Genomic DNA, 19,640 nt, shown 5'->3' with positions numbered 1-19,640 from the left:
AACTCCACCAGCAACTTCATCGGCAGTCGTAGTTTTCGTAGCTGCCTCAGGAAGAACATTCTCTGCTGGGCCTTCCTGATGAGGGACCTGATGGTTGGCTCCCATTTGAGGTCCTCGGTGGTGGTGGTTCCCAGGAAGGAGTCTACAATGGGAATGGGCGAACAAGCCAACATGAGAGAGGACAGAGAAACTGTTACTCTCCTGAAGTCTATGACCATCTCCACTGTCTTCTGGGCATTGAGCTCCAGGCTGCACCAGGACACCGGCTGACTCATCTCTATCTGAAATGAGCCTGATGATGGTGGTGGAAGAATTGTGTTGAAAGCAGAGCTGAAGTCCACAAACAGGATCCTGGTGTAGGTTCCTGGGGAGTCAAGATGCTCCTGAATGAAATGAGGGGCCTGGTTCACTGCATCGTCCACAGATCTGTTGGCTCTGTAGGCAAACTGCACTGAGTCCAGCAGGGGAGCAGTGATAGATTTCAGGTGGGATAGAGCCAGGTGCTCAAAGGACTTCATGACCACAGACGTCAGTCCCACCGGCCTGCAGTCATTCAGTCCTGTGATCCTGGCCTTCTTGGGATCAGGGATGATAGTGGAGGACTTAAAGCAGGCAGGAACATGAGAGGACACCAAGGAAGCATTGAAGATGTCCGTGAACACTGGAGCCAGCTCAGTAGCACAACGCTTCAGAATGGCAGGGAAAACTCTGTCCGGACCCGATGCCTTCCGAAGGTTCAGCTTCCTGAACTGACTAAGCACTTCCTCCTCCATGATATGATGGGGGGGGGGGTTTGTCTTTGCTGTCTCAGTGACATCGTTCGCCTTTGTTGTGTCACTAAGAGACAGCATAGTCCTTTGCTGCAAAGTCAAAGAGGGGGCTGGAGAGGCCACAGAGGTGTTGGAGCAAAACAAATCAATAAAACAAAATGACCTTGTCAAAATAAATGATAATAATAATAATGACAAAAACTTCTTGACGGGACAGTTGAACCATGCCACATGGCATGCCAAGAAAGGAATAAAATGAAAAACTCAATTTAAACAATGACCAATAAACAAACAAACAGTTTTTCACTGATTCCAAAACAATATGCGAAGACGAAAGGTAGAACGTCTGGCATTATTGGATCAGGTGAACAACGCTAACAGCAAGGTCTTCCTGAAAATGTAAAACAAATCGACATGGGAATGAAAAAAGTCATTCATTAAATATTAGTCTTTGTTTCTTTTTCATAGTTATTACGTTACTTCTCAACTTCACACACATTTTTATTCACGTGTTCTCTCGCAAGTCGCCCCCTTTGATCACGTCTGACGTCATAAAGACGAACCATTGGGCGATGCAACTTTGTTAATCATTCTGATGCAGACGCCCAGCTGGCTCAACGCTCCCAGAAGCTTCTGAATGTCCTGAGGAAATAATACTGTCCGGTGACTAAAAACGTAAGTGAATCATTGACCTTCTTATCTCGTGTATTTTACCGTGTTGTGTTTCTGCCTTCCGAGTTTGTTTCATCGCCCAACGTTATGCCTCTAAATAACACATGAAGTAGCATTGTCGGTTGCTAGCAAACAAACAGAACGTAAACGAGCTGTCAAAAACGACTTTTTGCGTTTTACAGTCGTTGCCAATACATTCTGTACCCAGCTCATCTCGTGTTGAATGGGAATTTAGTGTTGTGTGCACACCGCATATACAGAAGGGGGCGCTGCATCCAGTCTATCGTGTAGACTGGCGGATTTGGACGTGTGTTTTTTTCCCCACTTGCTTCAACATGTTGCTACGGCTCACAAAATATTCTGGTTCCTCTGAAAAATGTACGTTATTGTGAATTATTTTGAATTTATAACAGACGAATGGACAGGTATTTTCTTTCATGTTATATCGTCACTCGTCTTTTTTTTTTCAAAACAATTGGCAAGGTCGACCTGTTGGTGCTAAGAGAAGTATTTAATCGAAGGTCTTGCTCCCTTCTTCTCTCTTTTTTTTATTTATTTATGAATCCCTTTATGTTGACGTAGTGCGACTTTATGGCCTGTAGGGGGCTCGCGTGTTTCCAGGTGCTACATTTAAGCACTTCCGCTCTGCAGGCAGGAATGTGGAGAGTGCATGACGTCACCGATCCTGCCAGCAGCGAAGCGCTTCTCCCTGCTGCCAAGAGTGTTTGGTTACACTTTTTCTGTAGGGAGCTGAAGGAATTTGTGATTTTTTTTTCCTGGTCGCGGAGACCTGGACTGTGTGGTTAGGTGGTTACACGACGGCTGTGCAGCGGCTCCTCGGTCCATTTATTCGCTATGGCGCTCTTTTAAAAGCTGTAAGCGACGACATTTACAGAAGGTAGATGGACGACTCAGAAGGTGAGCAGTGCTCTTTAGGTGTAGTCCATATTCACGTCGTTCCCCTTCTTAACTCCTGACGGTGGGTAGCACCAGACCGCGCAGAGGGTCTTCACGTTGTGTTGTTTATTCGAGCAGGAGCAGACGGTCGCTTCTGTGCGGGATGCGGTGGTCGGATTCAGGACTCGTTTCACATGAAAGTCCTCCAAGACTCCTGGCACCACGCCTGCTTTCAGTGAGTGTCCAAGCTTCATTATTTCATACACAACCTCCAAGAAGACTGGCGACTTCACCTTCATCTGGCTGGAATGCGGATTCTTTTGTGCATTGCGCTGTTGTGTTCCTCCTGCTGAACAACATGGTTCTGTTTGGGTTTGTTTACAATTGTCCTTGGGGATCGTCCGAGAAGCGTCGGCATTGTAGTCTCAATATTCTACTTGTTGTTGACTATGCACCAGTTGGTGTTGAACGTTTCTGTCTTTATGGGGCGCACTTGTTACCGTGCTCCGGGGGTGACAGTCTATCATTGACAATATAAGTGTCACTTTGTCCTTCAGAGCAAGAACTTGACTGCAACACCCTTTTGAAAGCTTAATGATTGTTCACCCTGAGCTGATGTAAGATGTGTGGTTTTAACAGGTCACTGCCCCCTGGTTAAATATCTGTGTTGAGTAATGTAACGATCTTTAGTTGTTAGTCCAGCGATAGGATTGTGAACGTACGATTCACATATCATATCCTTTGTTGATTCACAGGCCATGTTGAGGTTAAAGGTCTCTATGTAGTGTCCAGTGTTTGATAAATGACTGCAGAGAGGGCTTTAATGTTGTGGCTTTAGTCCAAAACTGGGTATGTGCTTTAGTGTGGTCGTCATTAGTCAAAAAGTATAACATCAAGCTCAACATTTGGTCGCAGGTGAGAGACTGGAATCACGGTTTGTTGTGATAATTATTATTTTTTGTATGTTTGCGTGTGAATCAGTGTTTTTTTTCTGCCCTTTTGTGGATCTTGATTGTAGCCCCCTAGTTTACCACCGAACACTGAGCTGTCTGTCCAACATCCAAGGTGCTTACATTGGTTTACTTCATACAGTAAAATAGAGATGCAGTCTTTTTGAAACGTTGTATGAATGTTTTTTGTAAATAGAATTAGGGTGCGCCTAATTGTTGTATATCTAGCCCTTGTAGCTGGGGCCACTTTATGGTTGCCGAAGCACAAAAATCTATTGTGTTTAATAAGAATTGACACATTTCTAAAACCACATGAATAACATTGTAAAATTGTGCCTGTTCTTTAAATTTAGAACTGGTGATTTGTACATGCCTAACATGAAGTGTCAATGCATTATAGTTCATTCCATCTAGAGCTGGATGTTTTGGGAAATCTCACTGATTGTTAACTCCAGATCATCTCACGATCATTAGTCACTGCCATTATGTTGTTGACTTCCTAATCATGTTGTGGTTTTCTACTCTGTCCTTTTGTTAAGCCAAATGTTATGTGGTATTAAGTATCTCAGCTAAAGTTCCAGTCCTTTTAATTATGGTGCCACCCTGCCCTGTGTCTGGAACCAACACGTTGAAGCATTCCTGCACACTGACATCGCTCATGTTCCAGTAAGAGTTTTTGAGAACTATAGGTAACAGCTCAGTTAAGCGGTCTGCATTCCTTAAAGGCGATTCATAAGTGTGAGTCTGGCTTTTCAGACACTGTCTGAAACATCAATAAGGCCATTCATATGCTGTGTTGTCCTCTGAAACGTAAGGTTGATATTATCCCCAATCTGAGATATGAAGTTCATCATATTTATGATATAGTCATGAAACATTTCAATGCATTTCCTTTTTATGATTTGAGGTTGTTGTAAATATGGCTGGTAAAAAAGCTACTTCTTCACCCTGCGCTGTCAGTTCAGACTTCAGTGCAGCTTCCCACTTTTCTTTTTGAAGGTCAGGAGGTTAGTTGCAGTGAGGAGTGAACGGCTGATTCAGGTGTAGTGTGGTCAGCCAATAGTTTTCTCTGTGCATCAGTTCAATGACAACATAATTAATCAGTTGAATCTCATGTCCGTCACCAGCCTGTGACTAGTAGCTCTCACGCGTTGAGTCATTTTGATTTCATGTGCGCAGCTAGCATTGGCACTTCTACACAAATAACACTGAAGTAGGAGAACTGACTCACATGCTGCGTGTAATCAAGTGCTGCTGAGCCGTACTAACCAGGGTTGCCCCCTGGATTTTCCCCCCAGTGTATGGTGGTCAAAGCCCCAACGCTGCTAAAGTGCTGGGCAGAACCATGTTAACTGTATGAAATATGCCTGGGCAGAGTAGATTTGCTTGGTTAGACATGCACATTTCTGATTTCCATTAGTTCAGGACTGAGGCAGAGATACATCATTGTGGACAGGAAGGCAATCGTATTTGGAAAACTATAGCCCTCCCCCCGCCCCTGAGATAAAAATCTACTAAAAGTGAAGGTCATTAAGTCCGCTATTAATGGTTCCTCCCTTACTCCAGCCAAAATGCCAACAGCGCCGCACAGTGCAGTACCAATGTGGATTTAAGGAAATGACTCATGTATATTTTGTTGTGTGGGCAAGAGCACTCCATTGTTCATTGACAAACCACCTGAGTTTGTTCAGCCTCCCTCTGTTCATCCGGAACAGATGAAAGGAAGCGTGGAGTTTTCATAAGGTCCATTACATAATGAATTTGAAATATATGCTCCGGCCTTAATGGCTAGTAATTACAGCATATCAGACTTTTTTTTCCATGATCGCCCTTTTGTGTTAAGGGAGGTTTGTTTTTGTGCTGCGCCTGAACAGATACTAAATGTCTGACATTCCAGATGAAACGGTGGGCTCTTGGAGTGTCTGCCAGTTCGAGCAGAGCAACTTATTTCATTGGTAAACACATCCTGCCAGCCATCACATAGTCTATGTGCTAAGAAGGTGGCTCAAACATGAAGTCCTGTCAGTTCTAGTTTGTTTTTCAAAGACAGAATCTCCAACTGCAGTCGCCAGAAAGAGGATTTTCAAATCCGTGAAAAGTACTGTTGCAACTGTTGCATGCCTGCTGGTGTCTATGATGGAATCAGGTTTATACTTCAGATTAGGGAACATGTATCACCATAAATAAACTATTTACATGTGTGTTAGCGACATATTAGCCTGTAATTAAACATTATAAAGCACCGATTATCATCTTGTTCAACCAGATTATACGGAATGGTCACCGAAAGTTCATATTAATTGAATATTATCCTGCAACTCGCTTTATGATAGTTAGTATAAATTCACAATTATTCACCATTATGTGCAGCAGAAAGCCCTGTGAATAGTCTGTTTAAGACGCAAGGCACCTTGGGATTTTGCCTAGAAAATTAAATGAGATCAAGCACAAGAAAACCCACGGGTGGGTCATGGGCGGCCAAGGATTCCTGTTCACCATGTGAGCAGCAATACATGGTGACATTTGGCCTGACCTTTGATTATAGATAATAATCCGTGTCGCTGAGCATGCACTTCCACATATTCATCTGGTCTCTGCTTCAGGCAGAATTGGGTTTTTTAACAACTACACCCCCATTACTAGAGGCGTCATTGTGGGGAAAGGCTTGGGTAACCTTTGCCTCATTCGTTTGCCCTATGGGGACCGTATATCTTCTCAGAATCATCTGGATCTGGAGGGACTTAAGCCATTCCACACCCACATTGAAGTCTGGAATCATCTTCATCCTTAGTGATCTATATATGTGGGCATTAATGCTCCTTGTTATTAAAACGGTGACAGTGTTCTCTTCAGTGCTAGCTCCTCCCTCACTCTCTTCTTCTCATGCCACTATGGAGAGTCAAACATATGGTCTTCACTTAGCTCTCTCCAAACTAATGCCAGAAAACTCAGAAATGTCTTGAGCTGATGCCAGAGTCAATAAGCCTGGGTTTTCGTTACCTGCAAAACAAAGAGCAAACGGCGGACATGTACCACATGGGTTTCTTTATATAGTAGCCAAACAAGGTTGTCTGATGTCTATTAGGTAGGATTGTTTAGACTTCAGTAACAAAGTTTGTTGCTTTCACTGGAAGAATGTTAATTATGGTGTGTATCCATGTGGTCGTTAATCACACCTGACATTCTGTCTGCTTCAGGAAAAATGTCCAATATTTCATATATGGTTGCAGCACCTTGTCAGAGATTTCAGTCTCCGAATCTTAGTCTGAGTTGCGGGGCCTTATTTCTGCAGCTAAACCTGCTGGCAGATTTGCATAACCAGTAAATCTTGTCTGATGGCTGTTGACAGACTGCAGGTGCTTCCCAGGCTCCTAGCAGCTCCAGCATTCTTCCGTCTGGACCTTTTTCCCCCCAAAATTCACCATCACAGGAAATTAAACTAAAGGATTTCAATGCTCATTTTAGATGCTTTATGTGAAATGTGATGCGTTCAGTTTCATGGGTGTCCAATGATGATGGCTTCCTGAAGAGCAATAAATCACTTAATGAGACATGTGTTCACACATCAGATATTTATTTGTGCCGCCTACATTTAGTCTTTTGGCTGAATCACTTGGATCGACTCCACCTGCTGGTTTTACTTGGGACGATTTGAATTGTTAATAAAGATTATGAATGATGGAAACTGTCAAAGTAGCTCTCTTGACCCAGATCACCGATCTGTGTTGTGATCTGGGTCAAGACAGAAATATGACCATATGGTGCTCTAGTTCATCGTGCCACCGTTTCAGGCAAGAACGTGGGTATTGCTTGGTTTTACTGAAGAATTCTAATATATGTATTAGCATGTATCAACTACTTATTCACATTAGCATTAGAAGCATATTAACCCATCATCAATCATTCTAATGTATTGATGGTGCAAGTCTCGCTATATTTTGCTCTGGAATACGCACAACACTGTAATGACTGATTATTAATAGTAAATTTTATTCATGTTTAATGTTTTATAAGTGTAGCACTCTAATTTGCCGTCCATCTGTTACTGTATTTATGTATTTATGGCATGTTGCTGACTGAAAGACTTGGTTATCTCAGCTGGTCATAGCTGAGATGTGAGTGCTGCTCTGGGCTCACTTCACGACTCCTCATTGTCCAGTGTTCATGATCCTAATGCTCAGGTCATTGGATCATCTTGAGGAAGAGGTTGTGTTCATCACGTAGAGATCCAAGCAAAGTATGGGCCAAGCAGAAACTAATGTTCCATTTGGAACCATGACAACACATCATAATCTTTATTACATACAGTGCTACTGAGTGTTGAGTGTGACCTTTGACTGTGGGACTAAGAACATTTGTCTACCATCAAGCCAGACATGAAAGTGCTCAGTGTGAGTGAAAACCTATCAGTTGTGTTGATAACCTTTGCACCCAATGATTGTGCTGCAGACAGAGAGCGAGAGAACCGTTCTTTGTGTCGTCGCTCTCTTTTCATTGAATGAAAACACGCATGCAAGACCGAGCACATTTCAAGTATGTGCCTTGTACAGTAACATGCCCAAAATGGAATCTGAAAACCCCCCCGAGCTAATGTTCCGAACCTTAGCTAACCTTCTACCTGATGCGATGTATTGTTGTAAGAGAGTCAGAGAAGGGGAAAAACAAAAAATGATTTTTATTTTTTTGTTTTGTTTTGTGCCACCTCTGACTTAACGCTGCTCTCGCTCCACTCAGGTGCTCTGTGTGCTGTGATCACCTGACAAACTGGTACTACGAGAAAGCTGGGAAACTGTACTGTCGCAAACACTACTGGGAAAAGTTTGGAGAGCTCTGCCATGGTTGCTCCCTGCTCATGACTGGACCTGCCATGGTGAGACTCCCACACACACCTTTGTCAAATACATTTCAACATTGGTTAATATATTGTCTTGTTTTGAATAAATATGTGCGTTTGCCCAGTACAACAGTCACATGTTCCATTAGCGGGTCCCTACAGGGGTGTAGTAGATTCAAAAACAACATGAGTGCTATTTATTATTTATTACCATGGCATACCGTGCTGTCACTCAGTAAATGTGTAGAATTTATGGACTAGATACACAAGCTGTTAGAAGAAACTTGTTAGGTTCCTCATTTGATGATATATTGGGAAAAAAAGAGGACACTCGATTTAATGAGAATCTGGAGCCTTTCTTATTCCGTCAACCTTATGTTGCCGGCATTACCGGCATATTATTTCCCATGATCTGGATGCAGTAATATGGAGTATGTTTTGAAACTTTTTTGCAAACTAAAATGGCATGTTCAGGAACACAAGCCTGTAAACCTCCATGTGACTTTACAAAGATCAATAATCAAAGCAACGTTCACTCACCTTGGATATATGAGGTAGTGTATTGTTGTTAGTGGTGTATACAAGTACTTTTACATTGGAACATGTTCATTTACAGTTAATACTTGTGTTGTTTGACTTCTCCAGGGAAAAATCTAGTTCGTCCAATACTTTATGATGATTAATTACTGGCTAATATGCTGTGAGTACACATATGAATTAGTAGTTTAAATAAACCGCTTATAAATGGTAATAAATGTGCCATAATCTGAAGTATGGCCATAAGAATGAAAACAGAGGCTGATGATTTGAGGAAAGGGGGCGTGGCCTTGTTTTCTAAACTCAAGAGAATCAAAAGCTCATCTTATGTCTGACTCGACTAATTGTGTCGGGGTTTTTCAGAGCTGCATGTCAGGTTTGAAACCAGGCCTCTGCGAGAGCTGCCAACATTTCCCCCCCTCTACTTAAATAATACCAGAATTCCCTCGAAGCGTTTCAATGCTCTCTGTGTTCCCGTCTCTCCCTTCCACTTGAGATTTGTAATAACATGCATTAGAAGCAGGGGAGCTTTTATTATGACGATTACATTCGCAGATGAGCTTTGTCAGTCACTCCATGAAGACCTGTCTGCTGCAGTGCCAAGTTCTGTGAACCTATTTTATCCTGCCATTGAAACATTGCAAACCTTGCTCCAGTTTATATTCTCAGTGTTAACAGGCAGACGTGAAGCAGCGTCTCCCCCAGAGGCCATGTACAAAATAATATTGCCTTCACTTGTCCAGCGTGGATCCCAGCTGAAGTTTTCTATTTTTTGCCGAAAGGCAAAACATAATGGGCTCCTTTATTTGCTGTTGGCATTCGGCTCATCAGCCAGAGTGTTTTTGGCAGAACAGACTTGGCATCAGTGCTTCTTATCCAGAAAGAGAATCATTGTGGCGACTTGCAGAGGAGGATTCTGCAGAGCTGCTGGTCCAACTTTCCACAAGACTATTGTTTTTCTCCTGTTGTTATTATTTGTATTTGATGTCCTGCCTGGCCAGTGTTCTGTGGAATATTTGCTTTTGGCCATTTTTGTAATTCATGTGTGGCAGGCCTGGCTTGTGAATAGAAACATGAATTCCATCTAGCAATTTTCATTCTTGCATTTTTTCCCCCCCTGAACATTGTATTTTGATGAGTTAAGTCTGGCTTGGAATGAGACTTCAGATGTGTGCTTTGTTTAATCTCAGAATTTTTTTAGACTCATAATAGTAATTTAATTCAAATATGTGTGAAGTGCTGAAAACGAAGTGTTCCAGTCAACCACACACATAGGAAGAAGAAGAAGAACTCCTCACTGCTCACCTTCCATGTTTTTAAACAGAGCCATGTCCAGTCTTTCTTAATATACCAGGGTTTTTGCTACGGCTTAAATGAGAGGCACCACGCCTTCAGAAAAATCATTTCTTTCTACAACTGAAATCTCATATGATCTCGTTTTGAAGTGAAGTGGAAACCTTGAAACGAATGAATAACACATATTGCAGACTTAAGTCGCACATTCCGGCCAGATATATGAAGAGACAGACCGCTACTGAATGCAGAGAGATTTCCCATGATTTAAAAACTAGCGTTTTTCTTGTCACCAATCTAGTAAATGTTTTTAAAAATCCTGGTGGAAACCCTGTATACTGTGTCAGCTGAGATCAAAATAAGCCTTGATGCTTCTTGGCAGTGTTGCTGGCGCTGAGCTCTCATCTAGTGAGACGACTCAGTGGTCAGGAACATCAAAGGAGGCGCCCTTTTCTCACCGGGGTCTCAAAATCCAGACAACACAGACCATGTCACTTCCTGGCATTGTATCTAGTAAGCCAAATTGACTGATGGTGACTGTTTATCATGAAGCTGTTGGACGTTGTATCATGATGAGGTGATATTGTCTGCCGAGTCAGTCATTTTAAATGTCATGTCATGTCCCATGAACTAAATGTTTAAATGCATTAATGGTGAATTCATTTCTGTCCGCAGACATCTCAGACTTTGGTGTAAAAGTTGGGTATTTTATTTCATTTGATTATGGTCTGCCACGGTGGAGTGGTGGTCTGTTTGCGTTTGCAGCGGAATGTGTGTGATGTCACTGGCTGTTGGCTCAGAAGCAATGAAGTGCAGTCAGACCAATGTCCAAACGCTTTGGCTGACATCACTTGAGATGTCTTTGTAACGCAGAAGAGTCCTTTCCCAGGCTTGGCTCTGGAGTTTTGAATGAGAGAAAAGAGGGAGAGAGAGCATGAAAGAAAGTCCACATTGTTGCAGCATCCTGCCACGACCTTTTACTATTGCGTTACAGTTTTTATTCTGTGTACTGTGGCTTGCATTTATTCATCGACAAACATCCTAAAGATTGGGGGGGGAAATTAAGACAAAAGTAGCAAGACATGTAACTGATTTGTGAACGACTTCAGAAACTTTACAACACTGGTTATTTATTAGGGCCTTGTTTGTTTTTAGGCAGGATAACTCCAAAACAGACCAACATATTTCAATAGCTCTTCCATGGTTGACTGGAAATGGGCTAGCTTGGAAGTGATTTGATGTTGGTGGTATCCTGTGCACCCTATAGTTTCCCCCTGTTTATTTTCGATGGGCCCAGTGGTGAAGAAAATGGACGTACTGGTTTTATAAAATGCAGCATACAATCGCATCACTGTACTACATCAACATCCATATGACTATGATGACCAGATGCAGCTTGTCCAATGTGTTGAAGGCTTTCTCCTGGCTGCATTTTTCTACTCCCAATTCTTTTTTGTCTTCATCATAAATCTCCTTAGTTTCCAGGTTTCCTAGGCAGACGGCCTGCAGTAGGTGCCGTTAGTAGCCTAGACCAAGATTATATTACGCATCACCCCAAAACCTCATGACCTCAAGTTGCGTGAGAAAATGATGAAACCCAAACAAGCAATCAGCAGCTTAGTCACTACATGAGCGAAGAGAGTGTGAATGTTACTTTTTTTTTGAGAAGAGTGTCTCAATGATGACATCATAGCAGATTCCAGACAGACTGAGAGTGAAGCAGGTGTTGAGGTAGTGTCACTACGTGCAGCGAGAGGAGGTGGGGCCAACATTAGCACGCGAGGGAATGAGCTGGTGTCACACAGTTTGAGCACAGCAAGACTGAGCCAACGCTAAATCCACTGTGAATTTAGGTCTGCATTGGATTTGAAGTATCTGATTTGTTTCTGGGCTTCAGGTGGCAGGTGAACACAAGTATCACCCCGAGTGCTTTGTTTGTTTGAGCTGCAAGGTGGTCATCGAGGAGAGGGACACCTACGCCTTGGTGGAGAGATCCAAACTCTACTGGTGAGTCAATATTGCTCTCTTTTGTTTGGGTCTGTTCAATCCCTCACTGTCACCTCTGCTTCAATTAGTGGAAAGTGCTACAAGCAGGTGGTTCTTACACCCATGTTGGAGAAGCGTTCGCACGACTCAGTCCTCGACTCCCTGCCCCACACCGTCACACTTGTTTCCATGCCCTCCGCCGCCAATGGCAAGAGAGGGTTTTCGGTGTCTGTGATTCGGGACGTCAATGGATCCGCAAGTGTTCAAGTCAAAGAGTGAGTGGGAGCTGACTGCAGACGTATGTTGTGCGCAGCATGAGCAACGCCTTATGTAATATGTCACCTAGCAAGTGAGGAGATTTCCCTCTGAATTGTGGCACTGAATGAGTAGCAGATGCCCTTTAATAGTTTCATAGTAGATGGACTTTTTTTTTCTGCCTGCCCGTATATTCTTGTCAACTTGTTGGCTGCTGTTGTCCTTCCAGAGTGAGGGGGATGCTTATTAGTCCAGAGGTGCGGAATGCCATCCATGTTGGAGACAGAATCCTGGAGATTAATGGCCTTCCAGTGGGAACCTTGCTGGAGGAGGAGGTGAGACATGTCTCCGCACACACCTCATGCAGTTATATGACCTGATATAAAAGCTGACAGCTACAAGGTAATGTGCAACCGATGTGATCGTTCATTAACTATATGCAAAATTCCTCACATTCCCCGTCGTTTATGACATAGTTGGACAGGGAGAGACCGGTATGTTCAATGGCTGTCGCTCTCTTTCCCACAACCTCGCCCAGTCACATTTGTATGCATGCCAATCCAGCCCTTGTTTGCCTTGGTGATTGTTTACACGAGTTTCTGCTCAATAACATTAGCATACAAAGTCATGGCTGCGTCCAGTCCCGGCGATACCCCCAGCAACTACTGCATCTATTTACCACACTACTCCTACCACCATTACTGTTTCAATTTGTGTGCACTGGCCTTTCATATCCTGCTATGTATCTAAGTACAACCACTGCTACTAATGCAGCTACTTTGAATTACACTGCTACTACTATACTACTGTACAATACGACTACTTCTAGGAATGTCTGTACCAGCCCTGCCACTACTTTTATTATTACTTTCTTACATTACACAACTGTACTTGTGATGTGTTTTTGTTCGACAACAAGATTATCTTGTGAAACTGTAAAACCAGTCTGAAGTTTTTTTTGTCATTTTGTCTGTTGAAGGTGGACGATCTGATTCACTGCACGAGTCACACCCTTCAGCTGCTGATTGAATACGACCCAGTCAGGCAGCGTTTGGACCGGCTGAGGCTCAGCTCACCTGGGAATCACCACGGGGTCCCAGCAACCTCCCGCATGCGTCTGTCCTCACCGTCTAATGCCGTCCTGGAACGCACCGACGCTGATGATGGCACGCTCAAGCGCCGCTCGCTGCGGTGAGTGAAAGGAGCCAAAAATGCAGCTCCCATCCTGGCACTCGATGATTGATGAGGTCATGACCCCCAACAGGCGCAGTAACAGCATATGCAAGTCTCCAGGACCGAATTCTCCCAAAGAGTTGCCCTTCATCACGCGGGATATTGGACGCTCTGAATCGCTGAGGTCGTCGAATAGCTGCTCACATCGAATCTTCAGACCATGTGACCTCATTCATGGGGAGGTTCTGGGGAAGGGCTTCTTTGGGCAGGCCATTAAGGTTAGTGGCCGGCCCGTGCTTTAGTCAGCAATCCAGTTTTTCAGTTGTCTGAAAAATAATGCTGTTGAAACTAAATACATCATTCTGTGCGACGATATGCTTGCTTGTGGCACATACACCTGTGGTGATGTGTGGAACTATCTGTGTGAGACTTTGGTCTTTTCCTCCCTCAGGTGACTCACAAAGCCACTGGAGAAGTGATGGTGATGAAGGAGCTGATCCGCTGTGATGAGGAGACTCAGAAAACCTTCCTTAAAGAGGTAAGTGGTCGCAGCACTTCCTCACAGACTCTGCTGTGTGGGATAAGAGCATTGAGTGGCATCTTTTCAGACCTTGATGAAGACACATAGGGTGTTACCTTGGAGGTAAAAAAGGTGGAATGGAGAAATGCATCAGAAAGCTTTGTTATTGGAATGAAGTGTGTCACAAACAGGGATGCAGTACTTTTCCTTCTGATCATTACTGACTGCAGTAGTGAATACTAACCCTCCCAGAAACATAGGTGCTTTCACTACTCCTTTGTAGAACAAAGTGTTGTTTAGACTTGAAGATGTTGCCAGAGATCAATTCTATTACTTTGGATTGTGTCTTTTATCTACTTTGCAAGATTAAGACAAACTATGTTGATCTGTTTATAAATTGAATTCTGCTTTCTGGAGATGCAATGTTATAAATAATGTTCACTTGTTAGTTAGAGTAAGTCGTGCTGCTCTGATACGACACTGGCCTTAGTCGCAACAGAACCAACGCCATCCTGATCTTACGACGTGGGAGGTATAATACATTTGGCCTGAGGGTGGCAATAATGCGCCCTCAACGTTGCTCACAATGAGAAACCTCTAACCCAGAGGTGGGCAATTCAATTTCCTAAAGGGCCACATGAGAAACTGTAACTGTTGTGAGGGGCCACCATCAAAAGAATGACAGCAATGACTATAAAACATGCTGGAAAAATATCCAAAATATATACATAAGTAACAAGGGCAAAATGAACCTAAGAAGATGAAATGTAAATAAGGATATTAAGAAGTGTAAATATGGCATGAAACCTATTGAAAGATTTCATTTTATATGCACTTAATTTGAATATAAATCAACTGTGGACTAGACATTCAAGATTAAAAGGCAATTTATTTCAAAATATATTTTCATTATTACCTCAATGTATTTGAGGAACAAGGAAAACACAAAAATGGTCAATGAAAAGAAGAAAATTTTACATGCTACATTTACTGCTGAAGTGGTGGTGGTGACTATAAGAGAGAGAGCAAAAAAAGGCAGAAAAATTTGGACATGTTAGCTTTAGTCTGACGTCAAAGGGGCCATCGGGTGGCATACAACCCCCGGGCCGCACTTTGCCCGGGTCTACTCTAACCGCTGGCCGTCTTCCTCCCTGAACTGCAGGTCAAAGTCATGCGCTGCCTTGACCATCCTCACGTCCTGAAGTTCATTGGTGTCCTCTACAAGGACAAGAAGCTGAACCTGATCACCGAGTACATCGAAGGAGGCACGCTCAAGGATTTCATCCGAGACACTGTGAGTCAGGCCTCCGACAGACGAACACAAAACCCACAGTGTGGGAGGGGTAGTCTGAGTGACAGGGGCTTACCCCGAGTCAACTCTGGTGGAGGGGGCAGACTGTCACCTGGAGACATTTCGGAGGCCTGCCCTGCACCTCAACAACAGGCCCCTATGAAGGGAGACAGAGTCAATTCATGCTCTCATTCCTCCTCCCACCAGGACCCATTTCCCTGGGAGCAGAGGGTGAGCTTCGCCAAGAGCATCGCCTCCGGCATGGTGAGTAAGCTTCTGCCCACCGCTGTCTTTCGCCTCCTGAATTCACTGAATTCACAGTCTCGGTTAAGAGACACAAACAACCTGAGATTGGTTTTCTTAATCCTGAACTAAATTGTGTTAATTCCATAAGCATCTGTGTCTTTCAGGCTTATCTTCATTCCATGAGCATCATACACAGAGATCTCAACTCTCCCAATTGCCTAGTCAAACTGGTAAGTCGTGTCACCACTATGTTTTAGTGCCACTGCTGTGACCATCCCAGGGGTCCAGTGGTGAGAGAGCTGGAGCGTGGACTCAGTGCCTCACTAATCTGACTAGACACTAGGGATGAGTGATAACTTATCGTACACGATATACCGCCAAACACAATCTCCAAACACACTACACACTCGCTGCATTGGACCTGCACACGTGAGCATGACGCCGGCATTTGACAGTTGTGGAGAGTGTGGTGGACTTTGGTTCACGATCGCAGTTTTCAACGTATTTTTAATACTGGGAACCTTTGATAATGACACTGGTCGACTCTGAGTCTCTGAATCCGTGTTTATTTTATTAGATGGAGTGGTCCTCATAGGTTCTCTGGCAGAGTCGTCTGCCTTGGTTCACATCAACACATGCAGGTGTCCTGCTGCGCTGGCGCTCTGTGGTGAAAATAGTTGTACGGACCTCCGCTACGGTATTGGCGGCGGCAGCAGCGTCCTCTTCCGCGTCCCCATTAGGGTGCACTGGTCGCAGACACACTCTCTCATGCTATGACCCGGCATCAGTTAGGGACCATCAACAAATTCTAAAGCGGTAAAAGTATTAGTGAAATCTTCAATACGGCAATGAAAAACAAGCATTTTAGGAGAGAGAATCGTGAAAAAGGTTTGTCAAGAGAAAGGACTGGCAGTTTGTATAATGATTTGGAGAATAGAATATGACTAAATGATCATTTATTCACATGATTTCTAATATTCCTTCAATAATATCTAGGAAATGTGTCCAGACTGGTTCATAGTTCAAGTCAACTGCTAAGAGACGTGAGATACAGCAGACAGACGGCTCAATTTAACCCCTAAATAAAAGTGGCAGAGCAGTCTGTCAGACACCAGTGGCTTCTACCAGAGACGTGAAACATTGAATTTCTCATCTCTGCACTTAGTTAACTGTTATATTTAAACATAAACAAATAATGATATTGGAGACAAACTCCACTAATACCTTTCATCATAAAACAGTTTCAAGAGAGACTGCAGTGTCCAACACATGGGATAGAATGAAAATGTATTAATCGTGATAATTATTATTAACATTTATGGCGATAACTTATTATCACCCATTGCTACTAGACACAGCTGCAGTCAGGAAGCTACAGGTCCACATCGTGTTCACTGTCAAAGGTGTGATGTAAGAAGGTGTGGCTCAGGAGCTTCAGAGCTCCACCATCAAACTATGTCCATGCAAACTGTGAGCCGTCTTCATCCACAGGACAACACCGTGGTCGTGGCTGACTTCGGCCTCTCGCGGCCGATCGTCGAGGAGAAAATCAAACCGTCCAATGAGAAGACGTCCAACAAGAAGCGAGTGTTGAGGCGCATCGACCGAAAGAAGAGGTACACCGTGGTAGGGAACCCTTACTGGATGGCACCGGAGATGCTGAACGGTGAGTGGGGACGGGGTTTCTGCTGACTCGGCATGTGCAGCGTCTGACCCACATGTTGTTTTCCGTCCCCAGGGAAACGATATGATGAGAAGGTGGACATCTTCTCCTTTGGAATTGTCCTCTGCGAGGTAAGACGGCGACGGATATTTGGATTGTCACTTGAAGCAGCGCCCGTCTCTCACAGTGCTCTGCTTGTGGGTCAGATCATTGGGAAAGTCTACGCAGACCCCGAGTGCCTCCCCAGGACTCTGGACTTTGGCCTTAATGTGGGAAAGTTTGTGGAGAAGTTCCTTCCTGAAGATTGTCCTCCCGCCTTCTTTCCGCTGGCTGTAGCATGCTGCGACCTCATACCTGACAACCGGTGAGTTTTGTCTCGGTCCCTGGCTTGAGTTTGAAGAATCAGGTCCCTGTTCCATGTTCCATTTGGGACTGCACTGTTGGAACTAGGGATGCTCCGATCCATCGGTCACCGATCATGATGGGCCGATACCTGCAGTATCGGTGAACTGCCGATCACAACAACCGATCACGTGTGACAGCCGCCGCTCAGATGAAGCCCCACGGCTCGCTGCTCGCTGGCCGGCAACATGTCTGCCATGAAAGTTTTTTCAATCTGTCATGTAAAGTTTGCATCCTGCAGCACATGCACGGGAAAATGCTACGCAGGGAAGCGCCCTCAAATTAAACACGCATTTATATTGCCAGCACTAGACAGAGACAGAGCAGAGAGCAATGCAGTGCTCTCTGTCTGAGTCCCACTACAAGCAGCCATTATGTGAACAGTTCACGGACACAGCAAAGTTTCTAGAGATTCACCAAACTTTGACTTCTCACTTTCTATTTTCTGCCTCCTTGAAGAGGAATTTAAAACGTGCCTGAATTAAAATGATTTCAAGGTTCATTTCTTCACATCATGCACACAGAAGCTCAGTCCATGTGATCGGTATAGGTGATCGGCGGCAGCTAAAGTCCTGGTCGGAGCTCCCTTAGTCCGCAGCGCTCCTCAGCCTCCTCACTCACTCCTGCTCTGGCTTCTCCCCAGTCCGTCCTTCCAGAAGCTGGAGGACTATTTTGGAGCCTTGTCTCTGAATCAGGAGCTGGGCATCCCACTGCCGGGCGAGCTGGATGAGTTCCACCAGAACCTGAGCCAACTCTACTGGCCCAAAGATGGTTCCCTGCCTGGTGGCTCCCAGGCGGCATCGCCGGACTGCTCCAGCACCACCAGCGGCAGCGGCTAGCGCCTGTCCGTGTTTACACCTGCCACAAACTGCTGCACTAGAAACAAGAGGAGAGAAGCTGTAGCCGAGCCAATCTAGAGAACTGGAGCACCTGATGGAGCTGGACCAACCACTTCACCAACGCCACGTGGTGATGATGGACGACGCATTTCAAGACAATAAATAGTTGTTTTGGGTTTTTTTTGTTTTTTTTAGCCAAGTTTCTGTCGGGGTTTACAAATATCAGTGTTGAGCGATAAAACTGCTGACTGCAGTCCTCCGAAAGCCTTCCCCACCTTGGGACAGATTCCCACGTGACAGCAGTTGTTTTTGTGCTGCTAAAATTGGGGTGGGGAAACGTGCGGGGCCCTTATCGACCACTAGAGGGAGCACTTCACTGCTGACGCCGCCGCTGTCTGGTTGGTTGACACATGCCTGTGCGCAGGAGGCGGGTGGAACGAGAGCCGCGGTGACAGGACGTTCTCCGATGCAGATCGGGAAAAGCCAGTCCAGCAGAAAGAGAGGATTCTGCACGTTGGTCTGACCGAGACATTGATTCCTTGAAACCTTTTGTAGCCAACTTTGCCTGGTTGTGACCGACGCTGTACATTACGGGATTGACTTTGTTGCCATGGATTTGTAAATAGGTTTGTACATAAGCCTGTGATCGGTCGTTTGCAAATGGGAAACATTTCGTTAACGGTGGACGTGGTTCAAACTTGTTAGCACCTCATGCAGGGTACTAGGACCTGTAACCACTATTATTTATATTGTGATAGTTTTTTCATGAATAAACTCTGTGAAATGGATTCTGGCCGAGCTGCTTCTTGTGAGTCGTCCTTGTGGTCTTTTTAGGTCGTTTGGACTCGTAAAAATAAACTTAAATAAACTCTGGCAATACACAAGAATTTAGAACATCACGGGGGAGGGGGAGTTGAATAATATGATTGTATCCTTGGCAAAGTGATTCATGAAATAATGGTGTGGTGAAAATATTTATTTCAAAACTCGATTGATTCAAATGCAAAAATCGGAATTTTGCTGATTTTTATTTATTTTCTTTTTCTATACCGCAAAACGCAAATGACTTAAAAACAACTTGTCTGGCATCCTTGGGCCGCTTGAACATTAAGGGAAGCAAAGTATTTTTATTTTTTTTTAATTGGTCCAGCCAGAATAACGCTGACTAAAAATGCCAAAAAATGTTGACAGGACTGAAATTGCTGAAAAAATGACTTAAAAACAACTTATCTGGTATCCATGGACCACGTGATCATCAAGGGAAGCAAAAAAAAATGTTTAAAATGTATAAAAAGTCGAAATTCTGGTGATT

General features: G+C 44.1%; 1 protein-coding gene across 4 annotated transcripts; it reads left to right on the top strand.

Moving 5' to 3' along the window:
* The first annotated feature begins 995 nt into the window (after nucleotides 1-995).
* Nucleotides 996-19,116, top strand: limk2 (LIM domain kinase 2). Of its 4 annotated transcripts, none has more exons than XM_053869944.1 (16): nucleotides 996-1,445; nucleotides 2,478-2,574; nucleotides 8,024-8,159; nucleotides 11,851-11,960; nucleotides 12,029-12,214; nucleotides 12,424-12,529; nucleotides 13,174-13,385; nucleotides 13,459-13,645; nucleotides 13,819-13,905; nucleotides 15,050-15,181; nucleotides 15,386-15,442; nucleotides 15,589-15,654; nucleotides 16,916-17,090; nucleotides 17,163-17,218; nucleotides 17,294-17,451; nucleotides 18,133-19,116. In XM_053869944.1, exons 2-16 carry the CDS (start codon nucleotides 2,534-2,536, stop codon nucleotides 18,326-18,328), a joined length of 1,905 nt encoding a protein of 634 aa, XP_053725919.1. In that variant the 5' UTR covers nucleotides 996-1,445; nucleotides 2,478-2,533; the 3' UTR covers nucleotides 18,329-19,116. The 4 variants fall into 4 exon arrangements, with proteins under 4 accessions (XP_053725919.1, XP_053725920.1, XP_053725918.1 ...); XM_053869943.1 differs by lacking the exon at nucleotides 996-1,445 and adding an exon at nucleotides 2,028-2,360; XM_053869945.1 differs by lacking the exon at nucleotides 2,478-2,574 and having other exon boundaries at nucleotides 1,000-1,445.
* Nucleotides 19,117-19,640: the final 524 nt, after the last annotated feature.

This window comes from Synchiropus splendidus, chromosome 7, assembly GCF_027744825.2.
Source record: "Synchiropus splendidus isolate RoL2022-P1 chromosome 7, RoL_Sspl_1.0, whole genome shotgun sequence".
NCBI classification, from domain to species: domain Eukaryota; kingdom Metazoa; phylum Chordata; class Actinopteri; order Syngnathiformes; family Callionymidae; genus Synchiropus; species Synchiropus splendidus.
Note: the sequence above shows the minus strand (reverse complement) of the source record. Positions and strands in the feature narration are given on the sequence as shown.

Coding starts and splice junctions, on each gene's coding strand:
- limk2 (XM_053869943.1), top strand. Junction 12,215..12,423: donor GCAAGTGTTCAAGTCAAAGA/GTGAGTGGGAGC, acceptor TTGTCCTTCCAG/AGTGAGGGGGATGCTTATTA. Junction 17,219..17,293: donor TTGGAATTGTCCTCTGCGAG/GTAAGACGGCGA, acceptor CTTGTGGGTCAG/ATCATTGGGAAAGTCTACGC.